General features: G+C 39.9%; 2 protein-coding genes across 21 annotated transcripts in view; one reads left to right on the top strand and one right to left on the bottom strand.

Moving 5' to 3' along the window:
• Positions 1–3,569, top strand: part of OPRM1 (opioid receptor mu 1) — a 43,180-nt gene extending 39,611 nt beyond the window's left edge. The window contains exons 2-3 of the mRNA XM_010588919.3: positions 1,086–1,438; positions 2,587–3,569. Of these exons, the coding sequence (XP_010587221.2) occupies positions 1,086–1,438; positions 2,587–3,122 (889 nt within the window). The 3' untranslated portion in view covers positions 3,123–3,569. The remainder of the gene's footprint in view (positions 1–1,085; positions 1,439–2,586) is intronic.
• The window catches only part of IPCEF1 (interaction protein for cytohesin exchange factors 1), a 319,466-nt gene that overhangs the window by 30,484 nt on the left and 272,285 nt on the right, over positions 1–16,697 (bottom strand). The gene's annotated exons all lie outside the window — the stretch shown is intronic.

The following is a 16,697-nucleotide window of genomic DNA, read 5'->3' on the forward strand; positions in this document are numbered from 1 at the left end:
AAGGCCTGGCAACCTGTTTCCATAAAGATTACAGCCAAAAAACCCCTATGGAGCACAGTTCCATTCTGTAACACATGAGTCAGACCTGACTTGATGGAAGTGGGTTTAGTTTTGGTATGTGTATATATATATATACATATGCATGCGTATATATGTATATAGATACTCTTTACTACCACACTGTCCCATAATTTTCAATATATTTATTTAAACAGTCAAAGATGTCACTTTGAGGACTAAAGTGTACCTGACCATGATATTTCTAATCACCTCATATGCATGCAAAAGCTGGACAATGAATAAGGAAGACTGAATAAGAATTGACGCATTTGAATTATGGTGTTGGCAAAGAGCATTGAATCTACCATGGACTGCCAGAAAAACAGAAAAATCTGGCTTAGAAGAAGCACATCTGGAATGCTCCTTAAGAAGTGAGGATGGTGAGACTTTTTCTCCTGTACTTTGGATATGTTTTCAGAAGTCCCTGGAGAAAGACATCATGTTTGGTAATGTAGAGCCTCAGGGAAAAAGAGGAAGATAATCAACAAGATCAACTGACACAATAGCTGCAACGATGGGCTCAAACATAGCCCATGGACCAAGCGATTGTGAGGATGGTGCAGAACCAGGCAGCACTTCATTCCTTTGTACATGGGGTTGCTATGAGTCAGAACCCGCTCGACAGCACCTAACGATGACAATACCACCACCAAATGTGTGTTTCTCATGTAACTGTAATTAAAATGAATTACTATCCAGTGTCTGTCTCTATTACTGAACTGTGAACTCTCTGTGTCTATAACACCTATTGCAGTGCCTGGCACATAAAAAGAACTAGATGAATAGTCACGGTGGCTATTATTATAATCATTTTACAGGTAAGAAACCTGCTAGCTAGAAAAATTACCTATTTAACCCTTAGGCACGTGGTTGTAAATAATGAAGTGAGTACTGAAAAAGGGTTCCTGTATATATAATGCCAAGTGCTTTCTACTAATCCATGCAACGTTTTAATTATTGGGAGCTTACCCGTATTTCATATTGGTCCCTTTTTCTTATTCTTATTCTGTCACTGCTCTTCCTAGATACACCAAAATGAAGACTGCCACCAATATCTATATTTTCAACCTTGCTCTGGCAGATGCCTTGGCGACCAGTACCCTGCCCTTCCAGGGTGTCAATTACCTGATGGGAACGTGGCCGTTTGGAACCATCATTTGCAAGATTGTCATCTCCATAGATTATTACAACATGTTCACCAGCATCTTTACCCTCTGCACCATGAGTGTTGATCGCTACATTGCAGTCTGCCACCCAGTCAAGGCCCTGGATTTCCGTACCCCCCGAAATGCCAAAATTGTCAATGTCTGCAACTGGATCCTTTCGTCAGCCATTGGGCTGCCAGTAATGTTCATGGCAACAACGAAATATAGGCATGGTGAGCAATATCACAGGCCTGAGGGGTGGAGAGTTGATAGCTTGATACACTGATGATATCATCATATAACGAGAATTTACAGAGTGGTCTAATGGTGGCACAGTAGGTAAGCGCTCGGTTGCTAACCAAAAGGTCAGAGGTTCAAACCCAACAGCCATGCTGCAGAAGAAAGATGTGGCAGTCTGCTGCCATAAAGATTGTAACACTGAAAACACTATGGGGCAGTTCTACTCTGTCCTATACGGGAGCTACGAGTAGGAATTGACTCAACGGCAATGGATATCGTATTGGGTAATATCTTAGGCACATTGTAATTTTAACTATCCTTGTCCTGGCAAAATGCCTTTGGAAATATTTGGAGCTAGAAAATTTTGCCCTTAATTTAAGCCTATTAAACTTTAATATAGCCTACAATAAACCTGTGAAAGCTGGAACCTATGTAGGGTGGAAACCTGTCAGAGAAGGAAAACTCAAATATTTTCCACTAAACTGAGCAATAGAAAAGTATTAAGGTGGAAAACTTGTGAGATCTGGAAAAACAAGACAGTCCTGTCAAGTTCTGACTCTCAAAGGTTTCACTGTGTTTGTTTCAGATTTCTCTGTACTTTACCAAGATGCTGTGTAAATAAGAACATAGCTCTCCCAAGAGTAATTAGAGCTTAAGTCCGAAGAGCATTATGTTCAGTCTTGTGTTATAATCACAAGCGACTGCATATATGACAAATTTGTCTTTCTAGGCTTAGCAGAATGATAAATCACTCATTAAAAAGTAAAGTGAAAATATCCATTAGCTGGAACCACCTATAAGCTTTAAACAATGATTATATTTTTTATCTCAACAGAGACCCCATAAGGGTCTAGCTCATGATGAGATGTCCATAATTGTTGACTGAGTGAAAGCTTACTCTGATCAAACTGAACAGCAAAATGGGAAATTTAGAAAGAATAAATAAAAGTAACTTGCCCTGAAAATCAACAGAGCTGAGTTTCTTCCACAATCTCTTTAAATAGTCCCTTACTGGCACATATAGTAACAACCTTAGGTTAGCTCCGGTCAAGGCTATAAATTAGTTAACAAAATGGCGATATTAACACCTATTGACATAATGAAAAGTCATTGCTAATTCTTCACAATCCATTTCTTCTAGGTTCCGTAGACTGTACCCTAACATTCTCTCACCCAACCTGGTACTGGGAAAACCTGCTGAAAATTTGTGTCTTCATCTTTGCCTTCATCATGCCTGTCCTCATCATCACTGTGTGTTATGGACTGATGATCTTACGCCTCAAGAGTGTCCGCATGCTGTCTGGCTCCAAAGAGAAGGACAGGAACCTGCGCAGAATCACCAGGATGGTGCTGGTGGTTGTGGCCGTGTTCATAGTTTGCTGGACTCCCATTCACATCTATGTCATCATTAAAGCCTTGATTACCATCCCAGAAACTACCTTCCAGACGGTTTCCTGGCACTTCTGCATTGCTCTAGGTTACACAAACAGCTGCCTGAACCCAGTCCTGTATGCCTTTCTGGATGAAAACTTCAAACGATGCTTCAGAGAGTTCTGTATCCCAAACTCCTCCACCATCGAGCAACAGAATTCCACTCGAATTCGTCAAAACACGAGAGACCACCCTTCCACTGCCAATACCGTGGACAGGACTAACCATCAGGTATGCAGGTTATAGACTTGGGTGGACCTAACTGGGGGTGACAGAAAAATTAAACCAACCTAAAATGTTCATTAAGCTTTTAGAAGGGGATTCAGTAACTCGGGATTAAGGTTCAGCATGAGAATGCAGTGGGGAGGAGGGGAATGGTGAAGACAGTACCAGAGAGGAACTTAGTTATGCAAATCGAGCTCTATATATTTAACTGTGGGCATTCATTGAGGTATAGAGATATACTAACCAGAAATTCATAAAGCTGGTAAAAAATCACTATCTTCCTGGTTTTTTCTTCTATGCAAATACAATGACTTTAGTACATTCTTCAAGTAATCTGGGTTGGAATCCTACTCATTTTCCCCAGGAATTTTATGTGTTTTGTGCATATCACCCCAAGATACCTGTCACTTCTCTCAAAAACCAACCTTGCTTTAGTTCTCTGGTTAAAGAGAAAGGCCCAGCACCATCCCTGAGGTCATGGCAATGAGTTTGTTCCAGCAAGTCAGCTCCATAGCAAAGGAAAAAAAAAAAAGCCATTCCTAACTTTTTTAAAGCCATTGGCTTGTAAATTTTGATATCTGAACTCTAGAACAAACATCAAACATGTTACTTATTGGAATTAAATTAATTTTATAACAGTCATAATACTAGTCGTACATAATATCTGAAGGAGTGACCAGCCATGTCTTGGAAGACAGTGGCTTAGTGGTTAAGTGCTACGGCTGCTAACAAAAGGGTCAGCAGTTCAAATCTGCCAGGCACTCCTTGGAAACTCCATGCGGCAGTTCTACTCTGTCCTATAGGGTCCTTATGAGTCCGAATCGACTCGACCGCCCTGGGTTTTTTATTCCTATAGAGAGAAGAAGGGAGCCTCCACAGAAGATTCGGGATTTACACACAATAATATTATAATCACAAGGGAAATACAAGAGGATGAAGGAGAAAAATAGCCTCCACCTTGATGGCAGCTTTGCTAAACCACTGATTTCATTAATTTTCAGAATTTAGAACCTGACGTATAAAGTAAGGCAGAAATATTACTTAATTATTAATATTAAATTAAGTGAACTTTCCAATGATGTGTCAGCATCCAAAAGTCATCCTTGGATAAAGATTCCAGGACTTTGCAGCCAGAGGGCCTCCACGGTAAAGACGGCTGGAAGTAAAGTCAATGAGGAGCCAGAGGAAGGGCTTGGCTACCGCCCAGTGCAGCAGCTTCCTCTCTGCTTTCCCTTTACCACCTGCCACCTTGAGGTCCCTTCCTATACCCTGTTACTGCCACTCACCCCTGCCCAGTCTCCCCCTTTCTGGTTTACCCCAGGACTAATAATGCAATATGGTCCAGACGAATTTCCATGGAGACCTTAATTCTCATACCTCTGCTATTAAATAATGCTACAATGAATACAGGCACTCGCAGCCCCCTAGAGAGGATGAGGTAATGCTGGCAGGCCCAAAGGGAGATTATTAACTTATTATGTCTCGCTTCTAATTCCATTTCAGAAACAGAAGCCAGAAAGAAACATTTCCTTCTTAGTCTTCTTTTCTCTCTCTCTCTCTCTTCCCCGCCACCCCCCACATCAAGGCTTCTTTTAGTAAGCTCTTCTCCTTTCCAACAGCTATCGAAATCTTCTGAGTAACTTAAGGAGGGTAGGGAGGGACTCAAGTAGATTTTCTCAAACCTGAAGATAACGTATTAAAGGATGCAATTTAAAACTCTCAATCCTACCTGAAGATGAAAATATTTCAATTCACTGGGGTAGAGTGATGGCCACTTTGAAACACTGATTCTTTCTCCTTAAATGCCTGTCCGCACCTTCCTTCTCCTCCCAGAAGCCTTAAAAGTGGCTGTTGGCAGTTTGCCCTGGGCCACTGTGGGGGCCTCTAGTTACATCCGGCCCTTGCCATCCCCTCATGGACTGCCTGGTGTGGCATTTCTCCATGATTGGCCTTCAGTTGCCCCAGTCCTGCCCTTGACTCCCTTCCAAGCCAAGCATTTCCACATCGTGTGCTTCTTGCACAACCAGATAACAGAGAAAAGAAGCTAATTGGAGAAGCTCAGTTCTAAGTAACTAAAAGCTTTGGTTCAAAAATATATCCAATTAGGCCTTACCTTCACTGTTGCCTCTGTGAAGCAGTGCTCAGTATCAGATAACAGCGGAAACACATTAGCCCTGGGACTGGCTGCTTTCCCAAAATGCCCGCTGGGAGAGCCCGACAGAGAAGGGAGGCTGCCAGGAAAAGAGGAAAAGACACTCTGACATATTTGAAAATTAAGATTAATCAGCGATCCCTTTCACTAATCTGCACTGATGTGTTGTCATTAGCATTAAGGCAGTTACACACAGACGTCTGGAACAGTTACATAAGCCTTTGGTGATAGTTTCAATAATACATCAAAATAGTGAAACGCTTTGAAAGAGGAATCAGAGACTTTATGGCTATGTCTGTAGGACATACAGCTGCACCAATGTAGACAATGACCAACAATTTTTATGTTTATTTTTTAACCTCATAGGCCATCATGTTAAGAAACAAAGCTAACTGGATTTGCACTGGCGTTCAATTGTTTGTCTCAAGTTCTTACTGGTTGTAGATGTTTATGTTCTGCCTATATGTTTGGGCTGGGTACAAGAAATACGTTATACTACACAAGTCTCATTTCAAGCACGATAGTCAACTTCATATTCTGCAGATCAGAGAGCCAATATCACACCTTCCCAGGGTGTCTGTATTCTGACAACTGTACACTGAGACCATGTCCACGCAGCGCAAAGTCAAGTGGAGATTTGGCAGTTATCAAGGTAATTTGATAAACCATATGAGAAAATTCTGTGCCCAGAATAAACTTTGAGTCATGCATACATAGTCAAAGGCTACACGCTCAGCTTTTGCTGCACATCAAATCATTCCAAAATTTAGTGGCTTTAAACAGCAACAATTTATTTAGCTTACAGTTCTGTAGATCAGTAATTTGGGCTGGGCTTGGCTAGACAGTTCTTTTGGTCTTGTCTGGGATCACTCTGTGGTCAACTGCCTGGTCAGCTGTTGGATAGCTGATCTAGGATGGCCTCAGCAAGAAAGGGTCACTCACACCAGCTCTCATCCTCCAACATGTTAAGCCCAGGCTTGTCACCATGGCCACAAGGATCAGAGACAGAGAGATGGAAGAAAACAAAGCTTCTTCAGGCCGGAGCTCAGAGCTGGCACACACATCACTTCATGCTTTCTCTTAGTCAGATCAAGCCACCATGCCAGCCCAGATTCAATAGGTGGGGAAATAGATTCCACCTCTTTATGGAAGCAGCTGCAAACTCATACTGCAAATGAAGATGGGTGTAGGAAGGGAAATAACTGTGGCCACTTTTGCTAACCATCTACAACAGGTACATACTGCATGGGACAGGAGAACGTAAGCTTCATGAGGGCAAGAAGAACATCCATCTTACTCCTCCATGCCCCTCCAGGATCACCTAACACAGTGCCTGGCTCTTAAAATACATTCCAGAAATTATCTGTTGAATGAATGAACGATCAGAGGACTCATGATACTTTAGGAGTTATGGAGGGTGATGGGAAGGACCGCTTTTTGTGCGGCCTACTAACCTGGATGACAGCATAACATTCTGACATTATTTCAAACTCCCCCTTACATAGCAGGGAAAATATTCACAATAGAGTTTCTTCTTTTTCTGTCCTCCAGCCTTAGGTCCTCGGATCAAAGGTTATAATTTTGAAAAAGTTGGTTACATCTTTGCTTGTCTGCTGATTTGATTTTTAACAAGTGCTTTCGATGAGGAGGTCGAGAGCTAGACTCAGGGCTTTAAAGAGGCCTTGTCCTGGCTGAGTGTCTTAGGCTCGGTTCTCTGGCGAAGCAAAACCAGTGAAGCATATATATATATATATATGGAAGAAAAAAAAGAAAAGATGACCTCTTGTCCTTATTTTGTGCTTTCCAGGGCACAGCCCACTGCTCCAGCTGTAGCTCTCCTTTCCGATTTATGCTCAGCTTGTTATCTTTAGGGCGTCTAGATCTTTATTAGGTAGACTCAGGCATAGGCATTCATTTTCCATCTGCTCTCAATGCGATTTAATTTCCCCGTAAACACTCCACCCTGCTGTTGCCCTTATTGAACTCCACTTTGCTTCAGACTGCTTCCGCATTTACTAAGATCATTTCAAGTCCAGTTCAGAAAGAAGATGCTGGCTTCATTGCTTGGTTTCCACCCCAATCATATTCTTAATGCATTTTCTATCTTGCCATCTAAGTGAATGTTTTAAAAAATGTTTAACACTGCATGGGAAAAGGAATAGCACTATAGGGTCAGTGGGAATTTTTATTTAAAGAGTTTATACTAACTGCAACGATAATAGTAACCGTACCTTACGTCTGTATGGCAGCATACAGATTAAAACGCACTTACATGGGCACTCTCACTCCTGCTTCCTATAGCAACCCTGCTGGGTGAACATGAGGAAATAAATGCTCAGGGCGGCTAAGGAATCCACCAACCAGTGAGGGGCAGAACCCAGGCTAGCCCCTCTGTCTTCTGCTTTTCATCCAAGGTTTTTACTTCTTTCCTACATAATGCCCCTTTGCACTAAAACATTATTGTGTTTCCAAGCCAGAGGTTCTCAACCTTGAGAAAATACAAATTCTGTGGAACTGCCTCTAAGAAATCCTGGTTCAGTGATTTCGGTAGCATCAATGGGTCTACATTATGAGTAAAACACTCAACTGAAAACTGATTGAAGCTGTATCATCAGCTCCAAACTACTGAATTTGCTGTTTTGGCTAACCTAGGTAACCATTTCAGTCCAGTTGACAGGCATTTTCTTTTTTAAAATCAAATTAACTACGTGTAGTTAAATACAGAGTCCCTGGATGGTGCAAATGCTTAACATGCTTAGCTGCTAACCAAAGATTTAGAGGTTCAAGTTTGCCCAGGAGTGCCTCAGAAGAAAGGTCTGGTAATCTAGTTCCAAAAAAATCAGCCATTGAAAACCCTACTTCTGCTCTGACACACATGGGGTCAGCCTAAGTTGGAGCCGACTCCATAGCCCCTGGTGATTGCTATTGGGACTGGCAGCTAAATAATGTAGTTGTCCTCTTAGGAGCTACCTAGCTTAATTGGTATAACATAGTTTGTAAGGAAAATGTTCTACATCCTACTTTGGTAAGTAGCTTCTGGGGTCTTAAAAGCTTGTAACCAGCTGTCTAAGATATGTCTACTGGTCTTTCCCTGTCTGGAGCAAGGAAGAATGAAAAAAAACAAAGACAAGAGGGAAAGATTAGCCCAAAAGATTAATGGAACACAGCTACCGCAGCCTCTGCCAGACTGAGTCCAGCACAAGTAGATGGTGCCTGGCTACTACCACCAACTGCTCTGACAGGGATCACAATAGCTTGTCCCAGACAGAAATGGAAGAAAATGTAGAACAAAGTTCAATCTCACAAAAAAAAAAGACCAAACTTATTGGTCTAATAGAGACTGGAAAAACCCCTAGAGTATGCCCCTGGACACCCTTTTAACTCAGCACTGGAGTCACTCCTGAGGTTCACCATTTAACCAAAGATTAAACAGGCCTACAAAACAAACAATAATACATGTAGCTTAACCATGTATACAAGACAGGAGGGAACAGGTAACCTGGACAAATGGAAATTGGGAACTCAAGATTGAGAAGGGGAGAGTGTTGACACATCGTGGGGTTGGCGACCAAAGTCACCAAACAGTATGTGTATTAATTGTTTAAGGAGAAACTAATTGCTCTGTAAACTTTCACTGAAAGCACAATTGAAAAAAAAGAAGTGAAAAATACTAATAGTAATGTAGTTATCCTCAGACAAAGCCTTAACTTTCTCATATGTCTGTGATTGAGTCTTCATAAGGCAAAGTGATAAAGCTAACATATCTTACCTCCTGCTAACTCCTTTTCATTAATATGGCAAATCCATTCTAAAATCCTTTGAAGATTATTTTTGAAAGCACTCGGTTGGTATTTTAATCAAAGTAATAGGTTAAGAAATTAGAAGACTGTTTGCATTAATTTTAAATATAAAACTATATCACCTACAGAAATAATCTTTGATGGTTATGAGGGAGGGGAAGTAGGGATGGAAAAACACTAAATAGACAATATATAAGAGATAACTTTGGTGAAGGGTAAGACAGTGCACAATATTGGGGAAGCCAGCACAACCTGTACAGGGCAAGGTCATGGAAGCTCCATAGACACATCCAAACTCCCTGAGGGACCGAATTACTGGGCTGAGGGCTGTGGAGACAATGATCTCGGGGAACATCTAGCTCAATGGGCATAACAGTTTATAAAGAAAATGTTTTACATTCTACTTTGGTGAGTGGTGCCTGGGGTCTTAAAAGCCTGTAACACCCATCTAAGATACTCCACTGGTCTCACCCCTTCGGGAGCAAGGGAGAATGAAGAATACTAAAGATACAACGGAAAGATTAGCCCAAAGGACTAATGGACTACAACTACCACAGCTTTCACCAGACTGAGTCCAGTACATCTAGATGGTACCCAGCTACCACCGCTAGAGAAAAATGTAGAATAAAATTTAACTCACAAAAAAAGACCAGAGACTGGAGAAACTCTGAGTTTATGGCCCTGGGATGCCCTTATAGCTCAGTGATAAAGTCACTCCTGAGATTCGCCCTTCAGCCATAGATTAGACAGGCCCATAAGACAAAACAAAACTAAAGTGGCACACCAGCTGAGGGGCAATGACTAGAAGGCACGAGAGGACAGGAATGCTGGTAATAGGGAGCCCAAGGTTGAGAAGAGAGAGTGTTGACATGTCATGGGATTGTTAACCAATGTCATAATACAGCATATGTATTAACTGTTTAATGAGAAGCTAGTTTGTTCTGTAAACCTTCATCCAAAGTAAAATTAACAAAAATGTAAATTAAAAAAAAAAAGCTATATCACCCCAGCTAAGCTAAGAGAAGTAACCTAATTTTTTTTAAATCAGCTACATCACTCTCAAAAGCTGGATCTAGTTTGTAGTTGTTGTTTGTTTTGTTTTGTTTTGTTTGCAAGACATCTATGGACAGCTAATCTGAGAAGGAAAGGCATTTCAATTCCATGACAAAAGCCCAAAATGAGAATGGCTCACAAAATTACAGAGCTTGACCGTATTAATCCATATTTTGTAAAGAAAACCAAAATGACTCTTTCTACAATTCTTTAGTTTAAAACAAAGGTGGTTCTGTCTGAAAGAGGGCATGTGTGTGTGTGTGTGTGTGTGTGTGTGTGTGTGTGTGCCCTTTTATGCATGCATGGTATTAGAGCATACCTAGGTTTAAAAGGAATGGTATCTTTCATAAATAGCAGAACTTGGTATGTTTCTTTAAATTGGCTATAATCTGGGAGAAGAAAATACGGTTTAACTAGAATATGATTATTCTCAGAAAATATTCGGCTTTGAAATTATTAACAGTAACATTTGTTGACCACTTTGTGTCCAGCGTATCTTATTTATATCTCAACTCTACCATTGAGGAAACTAATGTATAATTAAGTACTTGCCCAAGATCAAAGCTAAAAAATGGTGGGACGGAGAATTGAACCTGGTTGAACTGGATTTCATAACTCAGGCTCTTAATCACCGCGCACTACCCTCTCCTGGTCTGGTTTTTATTCTACTCAGTGGTGGCTCTTAAAAATCAATGTCAGCATTTGCATACTGACAGTTTGAATATTGTAGTGATTTTATTTAGGTTTGTTTAGATGTGTTCATTGTGTGTGTGTGTAGCTAAAGTTTCAAATAGATTAATGAATAGCGTGGAGAATTAGGAAATTCAATAACGAGGATCTTGATAAGCATTAGAGTGAGCTTAACTCATTTTTTTAAACTAAGAGCTTTTGCTATCCGTAGAGCCATCCTGACTCTCTTTGAAGAATGGCACTTGCTTTCCCACAAGTTAAAATTTCTTACTCATTTGAGAGAGTTTATTGAATATTTTCATAAGCTGACCTTTCTGATCAAGGAGTAGAATCACCCTTATCCTACTACAGAAGGCAGCGTGGTAGCGTGGAAGTGATTAGGGCAGAGAGTTATGTCAATGTTCCAGTTGACATGCTGTGCCAGACCAAGGTGTAATGGAGCAAACCCCTTCGTCCTTCGAGAACTTGGCTTTCTCAACCATCATGTAAGTGGTTGAACCAAATGACACTCCTGCATAGCAGCACTGCTCAGTGAACACCAAAATGTAAATTAGCTAGGGTTCTTCCTGACTGAACACTCTTTTAGGGAGATTTGAGTATTAAAGTTTAAGTTGGCTAATATAACTTAAGTTCAGTGGTTTCTTTTGCTTATTGTTTTCGTTAATGTAACTAACTGACAAACTATATCGATATATTTTTCTTTTAAAAAAACTCATTTAAAATGAGGTATTTTATTTGGCTAGACTTAAGTGGTGAATTGCTATTTTATAACCACCTATCATGAAAAAATTTTTAATTACTGAGACGTAGTGTTTCGGAACGTGTCAATGTTCATTTTGTATCTCACGTACCTTTGGGAGCTAAACAGAAAAAGTAGATTTGTTTCTCTTTTAACTTTCTACAATAACACATTCATTTTTCCTTCTACCTCTGTAAATGAATGTCTTTTGAAAGTCATTTTGACTGTATCTTTTGGTAGGTTGCAATAAATATTTGCAAATTGTTATAATTAAAATTATCTTAATAAATTATTAAATTTGGGGGGCAGACATTGTGAGAACTACAAATTTCTAGAACAAAATAAGACTTACCAAGAATTTTTTCCTCTCTATTATTTCCCTGGAAATCAAGAACCTAGAGCCGCAATTTTGTCTGCCTTCTCCCTTCACACTCAGGAATTTCTTTCCTTTATAATTTAGTTCTTAGCTTTGAAGTGAACAGAAACTTCTCACAATGAGAAGAAATATTAGAACCAGACTGTCTATGACTTCTCTTTACCGCAACAAAATCCTTAGACCTTAGAATACTGCCCCTGAAAAGAAACCTACAAGTCGTGTAATACAAGCCTCATCTTCTTAAAGATGAGGAAACTCTAGCCCAGCAGTGTATTGTTTTTTATTGTAAATTTCTTCCTCCTAAATGTAAAAGTCATAGTGAAGAGTCTTTTCAACTACCTGGTTTTCAATTAGAGGTTAAGAAACTTGGAGTGACTAAAAAAAAAGTCAAATAATTATATTTTAATATAAACTCTAGCATATCTAAATCTAATTAAAAATTCAGCAAGTCGGAGAACTTTATAATTACATACAAATAGCAGATGTAATGTAAAATCCTCAAAATTTAGATTATTCATTCATTTATTGAAATTCCTCTACTGAGCAGTGGCTATCCCTGGGCAAGTTTCTAAAACTCACTGTCTCAATTTCCTCATCTGTAAAAAAAGTGATAAATATACCTGTTCCCTTCAAATCGATTCTGACCCATTGTGACCCCATAGGACAGCAGAACTCCTCCATAGGGTTTCCAAGGCTGTAATCTTCATGGAAGCAGGCTGCCACATCTTTCTCTCATGGAGAGGCTGGTGGGTTTGAACTGCCAACCTTTGCTTAGCAGCTGAGCTCTTAACCATTACCATTTGAGTTTTGATGTGCGTGTAAAACGGGATTGTTCATGCAAAGTGTGTAGCACAAGTCAGACAACAGGGTGATACCATTCTAAGGTGCAGTCATGGCTAAGAATATTGGGTATACCATGGACTGCCAAAAGAACGAACAAATCTGTCTTGAAAGAAGTACAATCAGAATGTTCCTTAGAAGCAAGGATGGCAAGACTACATCTCCCATATTTTGGACATGTTACCAGGAGGGATCAGTCCCATGAGAAGGACATTATGCTTGGTAAAGTAGAGGGTCAGTGAAAAAGAGGAAGCCCCTCATTGAGATGGATTGACACAGTGGCTGCAACAATGGGCTCAAGCATAGCAACAATTGTGAGGATGGCACAGGACCAGGCAGTGTTTTGTTTGGTTGTACATAAGGTCGCTACGAGTCAGAACCAACTACTGATGGCACCTAACCACAACAAAAACAAGGTGCACTCAAATGAGTTTTTACAGTACTCATTTTTACATTTTCCTTTCCCCAAGAAGCTGAATTACATCTCTTGTAAAGACAATCTAAACAGAATGAAGTCATAGAGCCAAAAGAGATCATAAGGTCAATCTAACCCAGAGTTTCTCAACCTTGACATTACAGACGTTTTGGTTGGGTAATTCTTTGTTGTGTGTGGGGGGAGGGGGTGGGGATGCTGTCCTGTGCACTATAAGATGTTTAGCCGTATCCCTGGCCCCAACAGCAACCAACCACCCCCAGTTGTCATAGCCAAGCATGTCTCCAGACTTTGCCAAATATCCCCTGAGAACAAGATCACCCATGGTTGAGAGCTACTGATTTAACCTGACGAATCTTAATTAATAGGTAAAGAAACATTAAGATCCAAATCAGCTGTGATGTCTTAACAGTAGTGACTGACAGGTTTGCAACTAGATCCCAGATGTCCTGTCTTCGGTCTAATGTGCCTCTGAAACATCGCACTGATTTCTCAAGAGAAAGCTTTCTTCTGCACCACTAGCCAGTTGCAAATAATAAGGCTCAGTATTAATGGAATACAGGAGGAAACCACAATTTATTTTATTTCATGCTTCTCTTTTAGAGAAAATGATCTTAGCCTGAAACATAATTAAGAAAATATTAAAGACCAATAAAGACAAAGATATTGTTAGGGAATAACGCAATGCTCCAAATGAGGTCTAATCTCCTGTACCATCTTAAAGCATTAAGAGAACTGGTGGATGAGATTAATCATGCAGAAATCATAATTTCTGAAGCAAAAAAAGAATGGGAGGAATCCTGGAAAACTAGAGGAAAGGAATAAAAAAACCCATTTGCCATCGAGTCAATTCCAACTCACAGCGACTCTATAGGACAGAGTAGAACTGCCCTGTAGAGTTTCCAAGGAGAGCCTGGCGAATTCAAACTGCCTACCTTTTGGTCAGCAGCTATAGCACTTAACCACTATGCCACCAGGGTTTCCAAGGGGAAAGGAATAGAGTCTTGATTTTAATAGGATCATTGTAGCTACTGCAAGCCACAGAATAATTAGCTTTGTACTGAATGTTCTCAGAACCCAGAATGGATTATTAAAACGTATGGAGAGCACTTAGAAAAGGAAACAGTGATTTTTAGGAGGCCCGAAAAGTTCTCTAAGACTTGGTTATAGCAGAAGAAATTTCATTTATATAATTACCAGACAGAGAACCAGGGAAACCCAGTGTTAATGGTGACAAGCTCTTGTTAATTTCTGTAGTGTTGTACTATGTTGGATTATCATCTGGTTATAGCAATATAGGAAACCCTGGTGGCGTAGTGGTTAAGAGTTCGGCTGCTAACCAAAAGGATGGCAGTTCTAATCCACAAGGTGCTCCTTGGAAACCTTACGTGGAGCAAGCAGTTCTACTCTGTCCTATACAGTTGCTATGAGTTGGAATCAACTCAACAGTAATGGGTCTGTTTTTTTGGTTTTGTAGTGATACAATGAGGTACGTTTACAAACTTTGAACTGCCACTAATATTAAGAGTACTGGTCAATAGAGGCACACTGAATAAGCTGGATAATAGTATAAGGAACCAAACATAGTAGAAAAGTGAGCCAAAACTAAAAATGGTAGTTGCTAGAGAAAAGCATTAGTCAAAAGTCCCATTTATAGAAATACAGACTGTGAGTGATAGCAGATATGAAAAAATTTATGGATATTTTATTTAACAGATCAACAACAGAAGTCTAGTGTCTAGAATCAGAGATGTTAGCATCACTCTCATAGTCACTACACTCAAGAATGAAATCAATGAATTAGATTGTGGCCAGAGAAAGAAGATGGTGGAGGGAGTTAAAATGACAAATGTCAACATGACAAATGGTTAAAATAACTGCACCTGTTTAGCCTGGGAAATTGATTTTCTATTCAAAATTCATTATTTTAGTAAAGTAAAAATGGCAACGTCTCATACTTCCAGGCATTAGCCAGCATCCTAAAATTGATTTTTTATAAAACTCTTATTCTCGCTCGTTTGAAATATGTGGTCTAAGTAAGTATACAAAAAGGCTGCCGAAACATCACCTCTCTGAAAATATAGCAGGTTGTGTTCTGACTGGGTTTTAACTTTTGTTTTGAAGTTTGCCACCTTCCGTTTTCAACCATAAGAAAAAAAGTCTGTGTAGCTTGGGAATCTATTTTCATTGATTTCAACTGCATGTTGCTAAGAATAAGCCTCGTAAACGACATTGTTTTGTTTTGTTTTGAATGAACCATCTTTGCAGAAAATAGATTTCTTTTAGAAGTTATCTATACTCAGCTATGAGGAGCATAACAAAGGTTGAATAACTGCAGTATTTTCTTGTGAAATAACACAAGATTGCAAGCCAGAGAGCTTGGGTTCTGGTGCCAGCCCTGCTGATAACCAGCTGTGTGAACTTGACACCCCGTTCCAGGGGCTCACTTCACCCAACTGCAGTTCGCCAGCCTCTTTTGACTGCCAGAAAAATAGGACTCATTTCTAAACTTGATTGATTACCCCATTCCAGACTCTAGGGGCTGGTTTCAAGTTGACAACAAAAGTAACCACTAAAGCTTCATTTTAGAATAGATTTATTAGAGTGGATGAAATAAGCCAATATTAAAAGCAAGAGAGAGCAAATGGCAGATGGAGTCTGAATGCTTCTGAACTACCAGACTACCTTACCTCTCCTTGAGTTCTCCTTTACTAAATAAAGTTGGACCCCTTTTTGTGTTCTACATTTAATATGCCTATTTCAGGCAATGGACTCAGAGGAAGGTACGAGTTCTCTATTGCTTAGCTATATGGAGATCAATGCCTATGAATCAACAGCCCCAAAGTTTTTTTTACATAGTTTTTACTATTTCTGTAATGAGTGGTATTTTTAAGACTATTACTGACTCGAACTCTGATCAGCTTCAAAAGTAGCTAAGCCTGTTACTGCCAACAATGGAACTTCAGATGGCATCAAAAATAGGAAAGAAAAAATGGAAGTGAAGGGCAGTGGCTGTAAAAAAGAAATGTGACTTGCTTTTGGTTGCATTATATCCCAGGCAGGTCAGAGAATTTATATATGGCCAGAGAGGAGAGATGTGTGACTGGAAGGGAAAGAAGTTAGAAGGAAAAGTGGGACAAGAAGGTCCTGAAATATAAGATAGGCATCTACCTTGTCTGGCTTCCTTCAATATCTGGTGCTGGCAGCCATACAGACCTGCCTGCTCTCTGGGGTAAATGACAAATATTAAACCAGCTTTTCTCAACCAACTCGCTTGGGCATGTCACTTCACCTTGTTAGGCCTCTGTTTCCTTCCATAGATTGATGATTTTGCAAAAGAGAATCTCTTAAATTCTATCCAGCGCCAAAACTGTAGGAAATACGCATTCATCATTAGATGTATAGAGACAAAAAGTGTCTTAAAGAAACTTCAGATTGAGCTTTTCAAACATTTTATTTTTAAAATGGGTCAAAAAATAGCCCAAGGGGATTTAATTGTTGATTTCCTGTAAA

This window comes from Loxodonta africana, chromosome 1 (assembly GCF_030014295.1).
Source record: "Loxodonta africana isolate mLoxAfr1 chromosome 1, mLoxAfr1.hap2, whole genome shotgun sequence".
NCBI classification, from domain to species: domain Eukaryota; kingdom Metazoa; phylum Chordata; class Mammalia; order Proboscidea; family Elephantidae; genus Loxodonta; species Loxodonta africana.